The 12,071-nt window shown below is 39.0% G+C and overlaps 1 protein-coding gene across 8 annotated transcripts in view; it reads right to left on the bottom strand.

Moving 5' to 3' along the window:
- PPP3CB (protein phosphatase 3 catalytic subunit beta) overlaps nt 1-12,071 on the bottom strand; it is a 47,889-nt gene that overhangs the window by 3,243 nt on the left and 32,575 nt on the right. For 3 of the 8 annotated variants that reach the window (XM_055799262.1, XM_055799334.1, XM_027789776.2), the window contains 4 exons: nt 11,521-11,605; nt 10,735-10,832; nt 5,056-5,085; nt 1,675-3,377 (listed from right to left, as the gene is read on the bottom strand). In XM_055799262.1, coding sequence (XP_055655237.1) covers nt 3,199-3,377; nt 5,056-5,085; nt 10,735-10,832; nt 11,521-11,605 — 392 coding nt within the window. In that variant the 3' untranslated portion in view covers nt 1,675-3,198. Of the gene's footprint in view, nt 1-433; nt 507-1,064; nt 1,125-1,674; nt 3,378-5,055; nt 5,086-10,734; nt 10,833-11,520; nt 11,606-12,071 lie in introns of those variants that run through there. The other 5 variants (XM_055799461.1, XM_055799519.1, XR_008746468.1 and 2 more) reach the window with 4 other exon arrangements.

Here is a 12,071-nt window from a genome sequence, read left to right as displayed (position 1 = left end):
ATGCTAACGCTGCAGAACACGTGTGCATGGCCGTATGCCGTTGTGACCTAGACAATACAAATGACTACATGGATGTTTTCAAAGGGTTTAAAAGGAGCTTTGAATAGCACATTTGATTTTTCAGAAAGCCCCGGCAAATCTGCCCCTGCCACGAATGTAACAGAAGCTGCAAGCCCAGCAGCTAGCACCGTGCTTCCCGACAGCCCTGAGCGACGCGCTTCCCAGTCCCGTGTGTGTTACAGCGCAGCGGCTCGGCAGCACCAGTGATGGTCCCATCCATCGGGGCCCTCTACCTCAGCTTCCCCTACCCGTGTCCAGCAGCTGCTTCTGAGCCTTCTCCCCTCCCCACCTGAGAACAGGCTACCGCCACACAGGCCTCCGTTTCCTCCCTTAAAACACCAAAAGCATAAAATGAGCTGTGCAAACTACTTACAGTTTTCCGGGAGGGAGGATGTGGATTTCTTCTCCCCAACAATACAAGAAATAGAGATGGCACCAGACTCCACCTTTCAGAAACACAGTACCAAAAAATGAGCGCCTGCTTCCAGAACAAAGGAACCCACCAACACGCCCCCAGTACCCGACTACGTGCTCAGCACAGACACACAGCACGTGAGATCAGGTCAACAACCGCCCAAGTTGTTCTTGTCATTGCAGATCTGCCTTCACACCCAGCAAAAACTACTGCAGGCACCAGATAGCACAAGGGAATCCCCAAGGGAGCAAGCACCGCTGCAGCTGGTACCGCAGCCCGTTCTCTCTAAGTTACAGTGAGGTCTTCCCAAAGATTGTATCTGTGTTTTCTACACGTACACAACTCCAGCTAGTCAGAATACTAATCACAACTAAGAACTGAGTATCAGATTGTGAAAAACACTCTCTTGTGAGGCTGAGAAACTTTCCACTAGTGCTTACAAGGAGGAGGGTACCATCGTAATGTCCATCATGTTAAAATTTCAGTCATCCTTAGTAACGTGCATTTGTTCTGCTCTAACACGATGTTGTATGCAGTGTAAGCTTGTGAGTACGGGGGCGCTTCGTAACAAAACCCACCACAAACTTACCATTTTTTAACTTGTTGTTCTGCACACGAACTTTGGGAGGAGCGTCCGATTAGAATGCATCTGCAACAAAGTAAAATCAAACATTAAAACCCCATCAGCAACAGCGTGCCACTTACTATCTTTTATCTTAATTCTCATGCTGTCCAGCAGCTCGTCCTTACTCCGAGAACACACCGAGGAGCCTAAACCGTGTACCTGTGCTGCCTGTGGAACACGCCACCCCCCCACCACACTGCGCTGGCCTGGAGCGTCAGGCCGCAGGCGGGCGCTGAGCACCACGGTGCTGAGCAGCCTGCTAGGGCCGGCCAGCCCGTGTGTACAGCCCGCTGCAAACCCGCCGTGGCTGCCCCGCTTAACAGATAAAATACCTAGATATTGTCTATTTACAACAGAGAACTCAAAAGCAAAAAAACAAAAAAAAAGAAAAAAAAAAGAAAAAAGGCAGGAATAACGTATAAATTAAATCACATTCACATCCAACTAGTTTGCTGCAAGCTAGATCTGACCTTCCAGGCTATTTTTGCAATAGCTTTAATTCCAAGACTATTTCTAAACAATTTTCAAGGTCAAATTAGACCTACGTATGCCAAATAAAACCAATACACAATGATAGGAGCCGCAGCCCATGCACAAAATTTATTGTGTGCTACTGTTTATAAAATACTTGAATAGTTCAGAACATGCATAAAATTTCCAACTTAGGGGTATGTACAGATTGTACTTTATGGCAAACAAACAAAGAAAAAAAAAGGGGGGGGGAGGGGGAGGAGATGAACTCTAGTGACATAAGTTTCAAGTTGTGTTCCAGGGGATGAGAAGGACACGTAGCAAATGTCAAAATATATAACAAAGTACAGCGGTGATCAGTACAGTCCATTATCTGTGAACAAATTAGCACAGGGCTTCAATTTTTATTTTAACCAAGCAGTCCTGTAGATACCAAAATACATGCAGTCTCAAGTTTACACTTTCACTAACGCCTTAGCAGTTGAACAGAGCGATTGCTTACGCGCCGCTTTGCCTAAACAAAACGTATGTCCGATATAGCTTCAGTTTCCTTTACAGATTTAAAAATAATAAAAAGCCTGCAGCTAGTCAGCCCAGTGATTATTAGCTATTTATGCAACCGTAATACTCACAATAAACTAAAAGTACCCATAACATCTAGGTAACCTATAGATGTACATCATAGGTCTATATATTAAATATTTGCAAAATGAAAACATGCATACACAAAATACAATGCCAAGCTTTACAGACTTGATATGAATCAAAATTTACTTAAACAATGTACAAAGTTCAATTAAAAGTACCTTAAAATTAACACTTCCATATTTTTCTTACTTTTAAAATTAGTATATATATATTTATTTTTTTTAAAATTCAAGGTGGGGAAGAGTCTTGAAAAAGCTGGGCAAAAAAGTTTCTAAATTAAATATTTTTTTTTTTTTAAATCTGTGTTCAAGTAATAAACATTCCTACATAGAAATCTTCTGATAAGCTGTAACTAAAAAATACAGTGAATAGGATACAGAATTAGCAACATCTAAGGAGTAAACCTGAGGTCAGCATTTTACAGAATGACCAACTGACTTTTTTTTTTTTTTGGCATTTTTTCCACCTATTTAAAATACAGTTTTTGCAGCCTCAGATATATTAAGACCATTCTAACCTATCATTTTAAAGACATTTCATGAAACTGATGTCCATTAATAAATAGTTAGCTCTTAGGGTTGTATCTGAAAGTCTGATTTAAAAAAAAAAAAAACAAACGGACAAACAAGCTACGTCTACCGAAAGAAAAATCCCATCTGTAAACTTAAAAGTGTTGACAACGGTAAGCGTAAGATGCTGGCCGGGGCGGCTTTAGCGGTAACAGCCCGGGTCCTTTCCCTGGTCTCCGGTGAAGCTCCGGCGGCGGCGGTGGGGGCGGCCGCCCTGCAAAGAGAGGGGCTGTTGTCTCAAAAGCGCAACGGTCTTTCTGGGGTGGGATCGAGTCGGATGGTTTTCCATCTCGGATCAAGTAGTCATTCCGAGCGATCCCCCTGGCTATTTCATCTGTTGTCACATCAAAAAGCAGGAGTCTAGGAATTCTCAGGCAAGACACAAGTGAGTAAACGAGAAGCTGACGCGGTCACTGCGCGTTGTTGTTGCCAGTCCCATTGTTTCCATTGGCATTTGCTGTGTTTATAGCACTAATACCATCTTGCTGGAGAGCATCTTTCCTTGGTGGCATTCTCTCATTGATCCTATCCAAACCTTTTGCTTCTTCAAAACTGCAGATTTTATGTTGCGGAGAGAATCCTCGTATTGCTTAACAAAATGCAAATTTGATATGTCAGTAATGGAAAAAGAAGTCGAAAGCATACACTTTTTGCTAACAAACGATGTTTAAAAACAGGTAAGAAACCAGCCAAAGATACTTAGGGCTCTGCATCTGTATTAGTCAAAGCTCCCCTAACCTGCTCTCCTGTTCAACGGCAATCAGGATTTCAGCCTGTATCGGAAAGAGCAACATATGGCAAATATTCTGCAGGTCGGAATCAAGGGGGTTAAGCCCACTTGATTGCTTCTGTGTGGCCAGCTATCAACACCGAGGGCTTCTGCTGCCCGGTGCGTCAGGCTTATCTTAACATCCCCCTTCTCCTCGGCGGAATGTCAGTAAGATCTAAGCAGCACGGCAAGTGCGGCGGAGGCAAAGCAGCAAAGGGCTACAAAAGTCGTAGTAGGTTTACACCCTGCATACGCATCGATGGCCTGATCCTGCAGTTTTCATGCAGGCAAAACTGCGGGATGTGGTTCACGTTCTGTGCTAATCATGTGGATGATGGAAATGGGACACAACCACAATCACCGAGTTAGCACCATGGTTAACCAATGGCGTCATTTAAATACAGATGTATTTAAAGTAAGTATAGAAAACAGGTAGCGTTTTGCTACTGATTATTTCAATGAATGAGGGCTGTAGTTGAATTTACACCTGAAAATGGTTGACCACATAATAAGACTGAAGTCTTTGGGATGAAATAATTCTTTGGAGACTTAAGTACAGCTTTCCACTCACAACAACGGGACCTCTTGCACGTGTGTGTGAGCACAGAATATGGCACTTGTTTATATTTTTGGAGATCTGACTTCCTTAATTAAAAAACCAAAGAATACAGTCATTAAATGGTGCTTTGCAACCAAATCTGAAAAGCCCCAAAGGCAGCTCTCGACTGCTATGCTGTTTGTCACTCACTCCATTGAATATTGAGCAAGAGGAAATCAAAGTCTCTCTGGAAAGGCAACAACCTGAAGTGGAATGCTCTGAGCACCAAATAAATTGATGGCATTTTCTCAATACCACTAAGAAAGGATGTATATCCAACTTATTTACCACAGAAGCACTGATAATCCATGGAATTTAATATGCCTCATACTGGCAGGCTGGCGTATATACTGGAAATAAATTTGGTCACCTAATTACGTTCAAAAAATCTACAAAAAAACCCCCATTACGTTTACATTATACGTCTTGCACCAGATGTATTATGAAAAGTTCTAGAAAAAGACGTTCAAGGCCATTAAAATAGACTGTATGAGAAAAGGCATGCATAAACAACCCTCCTTCCACATATAACCCCCCGCAATCAAACAAAACCTTGCAGTTGCAGAAAAAAAAACACTAAACACTACCATTTTTAAGGACTTCAAGACAACACCACGTATCACAACATGCTATTATACAAAAACCTACTGCATATTTTGGAAAAAAAACCCAAACCAACAAACAAAAAAAGACCAAACCCCCCCCCAAGAATTTCCCTAAAATATTAAAGATCATCATCCTAAAGCCAGAAATGAATGTTACATGTAAAAGGGATGAATCAAGGCAGTTGATTCATCTCTGCTTGTGCAAGTTGAAAGTCAAACACACCCACACAGAGCACTTTTGAATTCCCTCCCAGACACCACAGATCTCTGCTGGCGGCAGAGACTCTGATCATACCTTTTTCAGCCTCAATTGCCTCTACAGTGGCTGTACAGAAGTGAGCAGATGCATGCAAAATGAATGAGAAAGATGAAGAGTGTAATATCGCATAGCAGAAAAGGCAATGATCAATTTAATATCGTATGCTACGCCAGATTAGATTACAATCGGTTAAAATGATTGTTAAGGGTTTGAGGGGTTGTTTTCCAGTTTAAGTGAAACTTCTCCTAAATTTTACCTAATACAGTTTATCAACTAGAAGTATATCAAAGCAACACTACTTAACTGATGTTATTAACCGTACATTTCTTTAAGTTTTTTTTGGGTTGTTTTGGTTTTTGCTTTTTTTTTTTTTTAAGACAGCAACAGAAAATTTCAACTGATGTTAAAGTTGCGGTATGGTTTTAAAAAAAATACTATCTGAGACTATATCTGAAGATATATAAAATGCATTAGTGAGCTTCACTAAATTACCAGGAAGGACACTATAAAAATAACACTAGCAGTGTTCTAATAACAAGAAATTATTTTTCTCTTCATGTTTATCTCCCTGAAGTTTAATTAGCACTTCAATTCCTCACCATACTTTAAGCTAAAATGGGCACCTCTGAGAACTGAACCGTGAAATTTAAACCATGAAAGCCAAATCCAGCAAGTCATATTTACGAAGTGTCATAAACTGTTTAGTTGAATCAACCACAAAGTCTGCAGCAGGAAGAGGTCCGGATTTAACACAGTCTTGGTGGGTGAATTACTGTGACTATGAAAAAGTCTAGCTTACTAGTTGTTTTTCAAACTGAGTAACAACAGCTTCTGCTGTAATTTCTGAGGTGGAAGATCCTTCCCAATCGTTTTAGCTCTACAAGTCAAAGCTTTAACATAAGCTTATTAGAGCAGTAAAATCAAACCAACTTTCTGTTAGGGCAGACTTGCTAAACAAACCACTTTGTAACTACGACCTAAACAGCAGCTGAGTTTCATTAACGGTAACAACTTTTTACCTCCCCTACTATGTGTCATGCCTCTAATACCATAATTTCAGAAAAACTTACAAAAAATACCATTCATAGTGGTAAACCTATTTGTGTAGTGCTTGATAGATACTGTTAACTACTAAAATCGTAACAGTATTCAAGCAAATGTTGGGGAAAATAGCTATATAAGAAAATACAGCATCAGGTCAGAACAGAATTCTTTAAAGCGAATTAAGTTTATTACTTATCATTTCCTATCCAACAAAAACCAGACACAACATTTCAATTGCCTAAACTGCACCTACTCTGTGTTGTCATGCATCAATTGTGGGCACTCTGCCTTAACTTCACTGTTGCAAAAAAGCAATTTCCACTGAGATTCCCTAAAACAATAAATAAAATGGGATACCTGCATTAAGTGCTACTAAAATAATGTGGAATACTTCAGGGCAATGCAGCATTTTAACTTTTACACACTGCACATTCCACAAGGAAAAAAAAAATATTTCCTGCACTTAAATCTATAGAGACAGGGTGATACCAGAAGTAAATCTAAAAGGCACTGGGAAGGATATTATTTATATTTACATTAAGGGAAAGAAACTTTCTCAAATTGTCAAATTTAAACTAGTTTAAGAATTATTTTAGAAAGTCACCAAATACATACTGTCATATGATAATTTGCCATACAAATACAAAACTATGTAAAAAAACCACCTCTTTCCACCATTCCCTGTTACCTGTGATGTCTTTGTTTTCAATCTTTTCCTGAAAAGATCACGAATACTGATTTATCTCTGCAAATTATGTAGCTTGGTCATAAATACAAATTTCAAAATTTACTCCTAGTTCATTCTACTTGTAGTAGTATTATTCCAAAAAGATCTTGGAATATACATCACAGTTAAGAAGAAGGTAATTTTCAACTTGACATAAAAGAACAAACTGACTGGAAAATACAAGCACTTAAAAAAACCCCACACTGTAAAGACTCAATTTGGAAAACAATTTTGTTGGATTCTCTTTTGCAGGTACATCTAAATGAAAACTCTGTTCCTTGCGACCCCTGGCACACCTCAAATGGCTATGGCATCGCAGGAACCCAACAGGAGTCCTGCAGTCTGCTCAGAGAATTCTCCACTGGGAGCAGATTTTAAGCAACAGGATTCAACGGCATTTCCATCCGCAGCACCAGCTCTCCCCCGGCTTTACCCGGGGGCCTGGGGCGACATAAAATCACCGCCAACTTTCAACATCACACCAAAACCCGACCTTACTGCCCTCCTCTAACTTACAGCAAGGGCAGCAATGAAAGGTAAGAAGTATTTGGCTAGTTCAAGTGTTTTCCATGGAAGTACTTACAATTTTTAATTCAGGCTTGTGTTTAGTATTTTGCTGAATAAGGCTTCAGGTGTTTTGGTTTGGGGGTTTTTGTTTTGTTTGTTAAAGATGTTGAACCATTTGGAAAATAATTTTGTTGGATTCGGTTCACAGAATACTCAGGTCAGAGAGTAAGTCACTAGGAAATTCTACTTAAAGAACAGTACTTAATATGGTATTCAGTATTTCGCCTACTATAATGCAAGCAACGTAAATAACAAAAATCATAAATCTACATTAAAAAAAATTAGAAATATGCAAAAGCCATGATTTCCCAGTCTGTTTTTATCCTAGCACATTAAAGCTATCTAAAAATACGCTATGATTCTTTTTTCCAAAAATACACCCATGTATTTCTGGAAAAAAATTAATCATATATTGACTTCCTCCATAGGCTGTTGTTTAGCACTTTTTTCCAAAATTATCTTTTTTAACTGGCTTGCCTTTGTTTAACCCTTTCACTACAGTTGGTTTGTGTGTCGCCCCCAGGCTGCTGGCCGGCAGTCGGGCTGCTGACGCGCTGCCCACGGGAGCCTGACCGGCGCGGTGCCCCGCTCTGCCTTCCGCTCTGCCTTCCGGCCACGCCAAGAGGTGCAGGGCCAGCTCTGACGGCAGATCTGCACCTGGGGCGGAACAAACCCTGCAAGCGCAGGGGCACCTTCTAAGGGCCAGTACAGAACGTGTTACTGACGTTGAGGGTTATAACAGGCGTGGATGCAAAAACTGCACATGCATTGCCTTAACAGTGACTCTCTCTCCATCTCTCTCTCTCCCCATATATCCATTTGCCCCGACAAAAAAATTTCAGTCTGGCTTTCTAGAGAAATGTAGATCCACACTCCAATTTCTTACAGCTTTCAAAGCTCCTTACAGACTGAATAGCAACCAGAACAACTAGACCTTTTCTCAACACGCCGCTGGAAAACAAGTGCTCCTGAGACTGACACCTGGGAAGCCCAGCACATACTGGACATTTCGTGACTTTTCAGGCAAACAAAAGAATAGAAGACGACAATCATACTGCAATTTGTATTATGATAATTTATTTTCTGAAATCTAGGCTAGTTTAAGTTATTGATAGTATACTGACCAACACAATGCGATATAATTCAAAAAGTAGTTAAATATTTGTAGTGAGAAATCCTGCTATACCATCAGTGACCATATTTTTGCCAAGAATATGAATTCACTGATATTATGATGGTTTAGAAAAACATCAATAACTGAAATTTTATTTTCTTTTTGGTTTACTTCTAGCTTTGCAATTGAGCATTGTAATTTGAACGCTACTTTTTTAAGACTGAACCGATAAAACTCTTATCAGTAAAAAGGAGCTACTGCAATTTAAGGAGAAGTAACTGTTGGCATGAGTTAATTTGAACCACCAACATGACTAAACCAAATGAGGTACATTAACGTAGTGCATCAAGGAATACTGCCATCAAAAGTTCTAGCCAAGAAAAAAAAAAAAACCCACACCCACAAAATTCCAAAATGCATTTTGCATGGTTTCCAAATGTCCCACATTTTCAGTAATGGTAGAAAGTCACATATTTTATGTTAACAAAATTTTCTAGTCAGTTTGATCCTCTCTGATATTTTTAATGCAACATGGATAAAAATCTGTTAAATGAGTGAGAGGAATGCAGACTCATTTTTTTAAAGCATAATAAAGTATCTTATTACACGATGAAAATTAAAACTAGAACATATACTTTTGGAATAGCTGGATGGATAAGGAAACATACACTATTTCTTGTTATAGACATTCACAGAACAACCACATACATACACTGGACATATAAACTTACTTGTAGACATTATATGCCCACTGAAAAATGACTTAAAATGTGACATTCACATTTCAAAGCTATTCAAAACCAGCTTTGATAGCTTAATAGAAAATGTAGTGAAAGGCTTTAAAAAAAAACCTACAGAAATTTTGAAAAACTCAAATAAACAGCCTAAATCACAAAAATGAGAAAAGCAGCTACTCTTGGAAAATAGATTGTGTAAAAAGTGTCATTCATGTATCACAATCTTTCAATAGTTATAAAATTCAGTTGTCCCATACAACAGTATTGTACTTTCTAGTAAAGCCTGAAGATGGCCAATAAAAAGTCTTCGAACAATTTACATTAAGAGCGCTGCCAATACGAAGTCCAGTTTCAGACTGGCATATTTAAGTTATCCACCACTGTGAACTGAAACCTGGACTTCATTCTTTTAATGCATTTGATACAACCTCACAGCATTCTCCCTAAGCCTAGTTAATCATTAATGGGCCTTGTGAAAAATACGATCCAATGATTCAACAAACTAAAAAAAGAAGGAAAACCTTTTACAAAATATTCAATGAACCAGATTACAGGTATATTTTGTATAGAGTTCTTTTTATTTTCATGCAAAAAAAATATATGCACACTTAATAACACCCTTTTATTTTGATTTATTTACAAGCTTTAAATTCAATCCCTTTATTCTCAACTGATTTTATAACAATTACTGGATATTTTTCAAGTACATTATTGTTCAAAATGCACAGACAATGTGCAGCAGCAAATGCAGCAAACCTCAAAAACAAGGTGCTACAACATTGCTTCTACATCAAGAGACAGACAAGTGTCTGGGATAGTGGTTTAATTTTAACACTTATACAGACATACATCTATACCTAGAGAGAGACAGACAGATCTAAGAAAGCAGCTACATCTGCAGAGGAAGGAAACAGCATGTTACAAGGACAATTCAGGGAGGTCAATTATACATAGAACATTTGACAAACAACATAGAGAACAAACTTTGGCATTAATTACCAGGGTACAAAACATAGCACATTTCAGTCTATCAATGGAGTGTCATATGGAACTCTGCAGCCTGTAGCTGTTTGTTAATATTAATATCAACAAGTCTTTGACATCGTCAATGAAAATACTAACACATCTACAATAAAACCATTTTAATGGAAAGCAGACAAGTCATGATGCAAAATTACACTTTCATTTTTCTATCTGTAAAGATCAAATGCCTCAATACCAGATCTATAATAAGGTCACTCCACTTCAGGCATCTGTGCCACCTGAAAAATTGTAAACTAAGGAAGCTCAAAGCCTGAAAAAATATGGCCTGACACCACTGAACTCATTTGCTTTTAGTTTTATACCCTGGTTAAGTATCCATTTCACATTGCCTGATTAACACATAACACTATGCTTGTATCAGCCGCTAAGACAAGAACTGAAAAGCATAAGAAATTCCCTGCATGCATTATGTGTAGTGTTAGCAAAAGAGTGAGATGTGCCCCAGTCCATCTGAGGCACAGCAAGTTGCATAACATCATTACCACTTTGCAGGGTCTGTCGTCCTCCGGCCAACACTCCACTAGGTAACATGCCAGTGGGAGTCAAACCCTTGAGTGTCAGCACACTTTCGCTCTCCTCCCTGGTGCGAGAAAAAATAGCAACAAAACCTTAAATATCCACTCATGAGAACTTGCATTGAAGTCAAATAAGGGATGGGGAGAGGGAGACCCTGGTTTTGCTGTGCTTTATGCATGTCAAGACTAAACGTAAATTCAAATTCAAACAGCAAGAAAGGGGAAAATATTTCTATTCCATACCAGGCTTTCCTCTGCCTAGGAGTTAAACACTGATTACTTCTGAACCAGATCCTGAGCAATTATTCACGTGCAGGCTCATTAGCTTTGAACGCCTGCCTCATGAGGTACTGAACGTATCTCAGTGCTGTAAAACAATCCACAACTTTGTTCAAAGCATCTATACTTCAGGAAACACCAACTTTAAAAAAATTATCACTATTTGAACAATTATGGTCTGTGGAAAGCTACACAGTTGGCTAAATGCAATCATGAGACCTCTACGTCTAGATAGGTAAGAAGGAGCATTTTCTTATAAATTATTATTTCTTATATTTCTTATAAAAGCTGAAATGAACTGAAATTACCAACATTAATGGAGTGCATCAATACGCCAAACAAGATTCTGGTGCACAATGATCTTTGCATCAAATGATGCACAAAGAAAACGTTTGGCATCCGTTATCCTGGAACAGAGATGTTTTCCTAACATACGTAAGAGGGGGTTTAGGAATTCAGACATCATGCAAGTACCTGAGAACAGAGAAGACTCTTGCCATCTTTCCAATTGCACGAATTTTGTTTCTGATTATTTCCTTCCGTGCGGCAGCTGTACCTACTTTCAATGGAATAAGAGAGAGTCTCAAGCTCATGAGTATTTACAGGGTCACCATTTTAAAGCGCATTGAATTCAACACAACTGTTTAAGTCCAGTACTCTTCACAGGAGGCCAGTACCCAAACACTTAAGGGCACAAAGTTATGAAATTATGGCTTCAGAATGCCATCAAAACCACCGTCACCTCTGTGCCCACAAATCACACACAAAAAAAGTTCAGGATGTTCACAGTGATCTCCTAAAGTTAGCAAGATTCTAAATTACCGCCGCTACAGTGTAGTAACTACCGTAACTCATTTGCCTAAATTTTATGCTTGAAACTCTTCACTGATGTCTGTCTGTATCAAGATGTGGGCATGCAGCCCAATACAGAAGCCAAAGAGCTATTAAGCCAGGAAAAAAAATAATTAAAAAAAATGTTGCTATTTCTTACACAGCTGTCCAAGAGAAAACAGTAGTTTGCTTGG

The sequence above is a fragment of the Falco peregrinus genome, chromosome 1 (assembly GCF_023634155.1).
Source record: "Falco peregrinus isolate bFalPer1 chromosome 1, bFalPer1.pri, whole genome shotgun sequence".
Taxonomy (NCBI): domain Eukaryota; kingdom Metazoa; phylum Chordata; class Aves; order Falconiformes; family Falconidae; genus Falco; species Falco peregrinus.
Note: the sequence above shows the minus strand (reverse complement) of the source record. Positions and strands in the feature narration are given on the sequence as shown.